This window comes from Chrysemys picta, chromosome 23 (genome assembly GCF_011386835.1).
Source record: "Chrysemys picta bellii isolate R12L10 chromosome 23, ASM1138683v2, whole genome shotgun sequence".
In the NCBI taxonomy this organism is placed as follows: domain Eukaryota; kingdom Metazoa; phylum Chordata; order Testudines; family Emydidae; genus Chrysemys; species Chrysemys picta.
This window is the reverse complement of record NC_088813.1, coordinates 16226210-16233597: the sequence shown is the minus strand read 5'-3', so window position 1 is coordinate 16233597 and position 7388 is coordinate 16226210. Positions and strand designations below refer to the sequence as shown.

Here is a 7388-nt window from a genome sequence, read left to right as displayed (position 1 = left end):
TTCGGGAGTGACTTATGTCAGCTGATATTTAAAGGAGTTGCCTTTAAGGAGATCACATTTCCAGGTGATGCTCAGCTGGACTTGTATATACTGAGCCTCTCTTAGACATGGGCTAGCACATTAGCAATGTTTCCATGATATTAGCTTGAATAAGAATACTCAGACTGAGATTTTGAAAGCTGCCTAAGGGATTGGGAGACCCAGTTTCCATTGGAGGAAGGATGATCCAATGGCAAGGGAAGTAGCCTAGAGCTTGGCAAACCAGGATTCAAGTCTCTGCTCTGCTACAGCTTTCGCTGTGGGACCTTGGGCAAGTCTCTTAAGGCCAGATCCTCAAAGGGCCTTAGTCTCTCTGTGCCTCAGTTGCCCAGATGTACAATGGGGATAACAGAACTGCCCTGCCTCCTAGGAGTATTGTGAGGATAAATACACTGAAAAGATTGTGAGAGGCTGAGATGCGAAGGGCCGGAAAAGAACCTAAGGTAGCAAATCCAACTCTGCCGATTCCCCTTCCATGACTGTTCTAGCAAATGAGCAGGAACGCCCATGGAAAGAATGTATTCGCGCTTATGGGCCAGATCCTCGACTGGTTTCAATTGTCCCTTGAAACCAATGGAGCTACGCTGATTATCACCAGCTGAGGATTTGGCTACTTGGAGAAAGCAAATTTCAGACACAGAAACGTGACTATGGCTTCCTGGAAAACTGATCACATCCTCCACTCAGGGGACAAGCTGAGCAACGTGACGTGACCTTGCCATCCAATCACCTTCACGCTGTGTTGCTGGGGTGTCAGTCTCATGTGCTTCATGCAATTAACATCCTACCTTTGTCCCACTGGGTCCCATCTCCACCTACCAGCTCTCCCTGTCCCCATCTCTCTCAGTATCTTTGCACCATCATCAGTGCATGAAGTAACTTCCAATCCCATGGCTAGGCCAAGGCCATACAGAGAATCTCACACAACCTATGAGAGGCAGCAACCATCTGGCAGGTGCGGTGTTGAAAGTTGCATAAAACAGATTAGGTCTCTGGGCCCAACCCCATGCCCCATTGAAGACAGTAGAAGGTGTCACCCGCAGACACTTCCCAGACTGCTGGGAAGGGGATCTAAATGCTGAACCCCATATGCCCTTAGCTTGCTGGGGATGGCAGAGGTTACACACTGTTCCTGGCTTTGGTTCTCATGCCTGACACCTCTTCGAGCACTGAGCCCCTGCAGTCCAATTGCCTAGGCCCTTAGACGAATGCCATCTACACCACGCCTCCCCAGCAGCTCTTGCCTGTCCCCAGAACGCCCCGCAGGGATACAGAGATGCATGACAGCAGAAGCAAATGGACACAGGTGTGGCAAAAGGTTTGTAACTCAGTACCTCTTAAATAAAGAGCAAAAGCACAAGAGATTCATAGATTCATAGATTCTAGGACTGGAAGGGACCTCGAGAGGTCATCGAGTCCAGTCCCCTGCCCGCATGGCAGGACCAAATACTGTCTAGACCATCCCTGTTAGACATTTATCTAACCTACTCTTAAATATCTCCAGAGATGGAGATTCCACAACCTCCCTAGGCAATTTATTCCAGTGTTTAACCACCCTGACAGAGCACATATCATTTAGAAAACAACCCCCCTCCTGAATGCAATGCTCCTCACTCCGGCTCACCCTTCCCTTGGGAGTCCTTGGGGGGCCATCTGTGTTCAGGTGGGCAGGGCTCTCCACTACTTCATCAAGTTCTGGCAGCTGCTCCCCTCATCTTCAGCTGTTGGAAATGGCTGAAGCGCCAGACTAGAGCAGCTCCTGCCCTTTTATAATCTCTGTCAGGTGACCTCCTGATCAGTCTCAACAGATGAGCACAGATCCCTACCAGGTGACTTTGTAACCAGGTGACCTCTCCCTGGATAGCCCAATTCTCCTGGGTAGGAGCCAGCCTTTTGTTTAGGGTGCTTCTATGTGAATATAGTATCATCAAGGTTTAACAACCCTCTATTGTTAGCTTTGTGCCACTACCCCTTGGAATCCCAGTCCATCTTGGAGGTAAAAGGACAACAGAGAAGGCAACCAAACCCCACATTCAAAATAGAGTTTGCAGTCCAAAGAATGTTAATGATTTCAACAGAGTTCATAAGCTGTACATAGAAAGAGCTCCCAAATTGTCACAGAAGGACTTTATATTCCAGGTCTATTTATAATCATTTATGACACTTGAGGAACCATTTATTAAAATGTCTACAGACCTTTATTGAGTCCAACAGCTGCTTATAGACATGGCTTCAAACCACCCATGACACATTCCACTAGTGTGTTTACGTCCATTTAAAAAACACATGACTCCGTCTATAACATGCTTAGAACATCTACAAATCATTTATCAACCCTTTGCAAAGTATTTATTGAATATGATCAAGAAACAGGCAAATTTTCTCACAAATTTCATCCCTTTTAAATTTTGTTGTTGTTGAAAAAAAAAATAGAAATTTGGAAAGTGCTGACTGGCTTTGCTATTTGTCAACGTACTTTTCATACACAGCGTGACCCTGCCTTCAATGGGCACTGGACTGAAAACCCTTAGAGAAATGTTTCTAATAACCCTTTGATTGCTTTGTCGGTCAGTCTGCAGGGAATGAAGCCGGTGAGAAGTTTGCACTGGAGGATGGAGTCTGTGCGAGAGATTGTGAATGCACGGAGATGAGGTAGGAGCCTCTTCTCCCTTCACTAGCAGCACCCTCCCCGCGGTATAAAGGGACAGACCGGAATGGAGCCTGCCCTGAGGATGTCGTACTAAGACTCTGGTTCTTCTGCTGTGCACAGTGATGGCAGCTTGTGGGCTTGCTCAACTGCTCCCTGCCCTGGCGCCAGGCGGCGAGTTCCCAGCACCGCTTGGCGACCAGGTAGGTCATCTCGCAGAGATTGAGAAGGATGCACAGGGTGGCGGTGGCCACCATGAAGTAGGTGAAGAGTTTCTTCTCGGTGGGCCTGGCGATGAAGCAGTCGACCGTGTTGGGGCAGGGGGCCTCAGTGCACCGCACCACGCGGGGCAGGTTGAAATTGGCGTAGAGCCGGTGGAAGATGTAGAGGAAAGTCACGTCCACAGCAACTTTGAAGACCAGGCTGAGCAGGTAGGTCCACCACAGCCCTCCCCGCTTCTTGCCGGGGTCGGGGTAGAGCCGGCGGCAGTTCTCTCCCTCCGCCTCCCGGCGCTTCCTCTGCTTGGCCTCCCGGTAGGCCACATGCATGACCACCAGCAGGGAGGGGCAGGTGACCAGGATGAGCTGCAGGGCCCAGAGGCGGATGTGGGAGACGGGGAAGAAGTGGTCATAACAGACGTTGGAGCAGCCGGGCTGGCGCGTGTTACACTCAAAGTCCCTCTGGTCGTCACTCCACACCCGCTCAGCCGCCACCACGTAGACCAGGAAGCGGAAGACCACGACCACGGAGAGCCAGATGCGCCCGAAGGCCGTGGAGTACTTGTTCACCCCGCTCAGGAGCTCCTGGAACCAGGACCAATTCATCCTCTCGTTTGGGGTTAGCAGAGCAGGAGCTGGAGCGGAGACAACCAAGCTGCAGTGAGTGGAACGGGCTACATGAGGGCTAGACTGCAGCAAGCCCTGTGTGCCCGCACACGGGGAGTAAGAATCCCCCTGTGGGGGCTACACATCCCTGGGGTCTCCTGGGGCCTTGGCACCAGCCCCTACTCCCTTGGCCAGCAGTCCAGGGGTGGAGACCAACAGTAAATTCCTGCCCCTCACCCTGAGCAAGGGAGAGGCAGGGGTGAACTGTGCCTCACAGGTGGGTCTCTGAGTTAGGATTCCCTCCACGGCTCTTGTTGGGGTGGTGCCACCAATACACACGCCTTGCTCAGGGCTGTGTCTGAAGGAACAATGTACCCCTGGATTTGCCATAAGCCCCGTTACCACTGCTCTCGCCTCCTCGCCAGTGCAGAGTAACACCAGCGTTCTCATATGGCCTGCACTGATCGGAGCCAGGCACGGTGCTGGAGAGCAAGCCCATGGCCTCAGGAAAGCAAGTCACGGTCTGTAATGGGACCAGCATGCAGACCACAGCCCTCCTGTACTCTAGGATGAAATTCAGTCCCGTGCAGCACCAAGCTCAGGCCCCATTTAAATCCCACGTAAGCCCTCATGTGCGCTGACCTCTGCCTATAACCTCTGCTTAAGACAACAGAGCATGGGACTTGAGTGGTGGCTAGTCCTTTTGCTGGCTCGTTGTACCGGGCTGGATTTCACCCTTAGCCCACAAGTCTGTGCTTGTTTTCCCCAGCATGCATTTCATATGGTCTGCTATTATCAGTTGTTCCCTCCCAACCCACACTGTCTTCCACAAGGCCATGCTGAGCAAAATGGGTGCAGTTGTCTGAAGAAAAGAACATAAACCACCAGGAGCATTGCCTCTGGGAGTGACAGCGGCTGCATACCAGGGATTTAATCGGAGTTGAGTTTCACACCAGGAGGCCACAGGGATGAAATTCCCTCCCCTCCAAATTCTCTTAAAGAGATGCAAAGTTTTCAGAAAGTACCTTTCCTCTCCGTGTGTGTTTCAAAGGCCCAGAGTTTCCAAAGGGATTAGTGAGTTCAGGTGATCCAACGTCAGACACCTTAAAGAGACTCGACTTTCAGAAATAAAAGTGAAAATCTGGCCTTTTAAAGGCACCTACAGTCAGACCCCCTCCACCCTCCCCAAAATGGACGTTCCTTAAATGACTAGTGGTTTAGGAAAATCTTGGCCCAAGATAACAATGAAAACCCAATAATAAACTGAATGTCACGTTCAATGTTAATGTTACTGATGAGTGCGCTTACCGTGGAATTATTGTTGGCTATTCATTCCAGAAAACGTTCAGGTACGGACTGAGATCCTCAGGAATTACAGTGCAGCCCGAGTCGCTGCAGAACACAACATACTACTGCAGGAAACCAGATCAGGGTTTGCCATTTAGTGCTGTTGTTTTATCAATTTTTGTTTATTAACGAGATGGGGATGTTATGTTAATGTGCTTCCATGGGGCTCTGTTCATAGATTCTTCAGTCCACTGGGTCACTTACTTCTCCAGTTGTTGGCCTGACTCTGTCAACCTTTACTCACCTGAGCAGGCCTTGCTCAGATGGGTAGTGCCACTGATTGGTCAAGAGACTCCACAGGGGAGGAAGAGTTTGCTGGAAGAGTCTTAAAGTGTACACTATTTCGTAGTGCCTTACTCTGAGCAGGCCATTGAAGTCAAGGGGGCAGACTCTGGCCCTCTGTGTATTCAGTGTGTAAAAAAAAAAAAAAAAGGAAAAATTATGCAATAACAATCGGGGGGAGGGGCAGCATGACGTAGGGGCTAGGGCACAGGGCTAGGAGACCTGCATTCCATTCTCCCCTCTGCCACTGACTGTTTGTGTGACCTCTGGCAAGTCACTTGATGTCACTGTACTTGTTTCCCCTGCCACCCTTAGGCTGTCTTGTCTTTGTAGACTATAAGCTCTTTGGAACCTGTATTATGCTTAGCACAACAGGGACCAGATTTTGGTTGGGCTCCTACACGCTCTGGTAATGCAATAAGATTACTCGGCAAGGGATTTCCCTTGGGTTTGGGTCCCTGCTTTGCAGTGGACATTCCCTTCCATCCAATTCCAAACATTTGCAGTGTTACTGAAAAAGCAGGTACCGCTACTGGTGGGGACTGGCAGTTTGCTCTGAAAATTTGAAAATAGCCCCTTAGTGATAATGTCTAGCATTCTTAGCTTCTGAGCTCTTCAGGGCAAGGACTGTATCTTCATGAGTGTTGGTGCAGCCCCTAGAACATGGGGCCCTGGTCCCAATTGGGGCTGGGGACCCTTCTACACTATCAATATTAAATACTACCAGTAATTTTATTATAGCTTTCCATAGTAAATAAACAACAAAGCTCACCTCCATGAAATCACCGGAATATACAGGGTATCCTCTAGCAAGTCGACAATACTATCTATCATAGTCACAATATCTGGAGCTACCGATCTATCCACATAGGTTCTTATGCCATGCACTTCGCTTTGATACCTGCATGTCTAGTGCATGTGTAACGCATTAATAAATTCCCGAATCGATCAGAACCTCAGTCACAAATTACCACTGGAATGTATCTTAGCACTGTCAAAGTGCTTTAGCAACAGGAAACGTTGTAAGCAGTAATACCGTGTCTCTCATTGCGTGAATGTCTCTGTTACACATTCACACCCCATGCACAGCACTTGCCTCCGGAGAGTAGACGCTATGCCAGCTTGCAGAACAGTGAAGTTTCTCATCCTGCATGTAGGCTCCATTAAATCATACTGCACCCGCCCACCCAGGGTATTTCCTCTCGCCCAAGCGAGCTCTCTCCATGCCTCTTACCTGACGGTAGAGAAGCCCATAAACTCACAGTCTGAAAGCTCTCGCTGCCTTTGCTGATGCACCGGGGATGCGGACACCTGCTGGGCGTGCCTCCCTTTCGCCAATAAGCTCAGCAGCCCTTCTTCAGAGAGGTTTAAAAAAAAAAAAAAAAAAGCCTAGAGTCACAGAAAAATAAAATGGACCTGACATGTTAGCTCAGAATTATAGCCAGCGCCCATGGAGCTCCATGGGAGTTTTGCCATGGACTTCATAGAGACAAGGGCTTGGCCTTATCTGGGCTTTGAGCCATTGTGCAATGTGTGAGAGCAGAAGGATAATGCTTTGCCTTTCTGAGCAAAATTGCTTTGGAAGCAGGAATCCCCGAAGGCGGCAACCCCACTCGTGCTCTCCCCACTTTGCAGACAACAAGACCACGGCTTTGAGAGGTGAAATGACTCACCCAAGGTCCTGTAGCAGAGTCAGGGCCGGGCAGGTCACCAGCACTCGGCAAGTAATAATCAATTACGAGTGAAGCTGGAAATGGAACCGAAAGAGATTCCTGGTCCCCTGTCCTCTGCTCCAACCACTCTCAGCTCCCACCCTGCTAATCAAAAATGATTAGCTATGAGGATGCTGGCTTCCAGAGGCTGTTCTTTTTCTGATTCAGGGGCTGTTTGCAGGTGAATCCTGGCTCTTTATAAAAGTAAAGGCCTGTTTTTAATAGTGTTTAGAAAATTGCTTTCCGTGCGTTATATTACAAGAAGGCTTCTCCCAAGCCACACACATGAACAGAGGCACGGCCAGACCACAGGTTGTCCAGGTTCCAATACCCAACAGTGGCCAGTTGCAGCTGCTTCAAAGGAAGATGAAAGAGGGCCATATTTCCAAGGGCGATAAGTTCTTTTGAAGAACTAGGGAGTTTATTCCACCTGTCTCCGCAAGCAACTCTTCAACGCTGTAAAAATGGTTTATTTGGGGCGCACCTTTTGAAAAATCCCATTCACAAACATTTATGCCACAGCGTTGTATTGGTTTT

General features: G+C 49.3%; 1 protein-coding gene across 1 annotated transcript; it reads right to left on the bottom strand.

Moving 5' to 3' along the window:
* Nucleotides 1-2214: 2214 nt before the first annotated feature.
* LOC101944833 (gap junction beta-4 protein-like) lies at nt 2215-7284 on the bottom strand. Its single transcript, XM_042854031.2, has 2 exons — nt 4536-7284; nt 2215-3539 (listed from the first exon to the last, which is right to left on the bottom strand). Exon 2 carries the CDS (start codon nt 3508-3510, stop codon nt 2608-2610), a length of 903 nt encoding a protein of 300 aa, XP_042709965.2. The 5' UTR covers nt 3511-3539; nt 4536-7284; the 3' UTR covers nt 2215-2607.
* Between the last annotated feature and the right edge of the window lie 104 nt (nt 7285-7388).

Bases quoted from the DNA above. Each gene is read 5' to 3' on its own strand.
- LOC101944833 (XM_042854031.2), bottom strand. From the start codon at position 3,510: ATGAATTGGTCCTGGTTCCAGGAGCTCCTGAGCGGGGTGAACAAGTAC.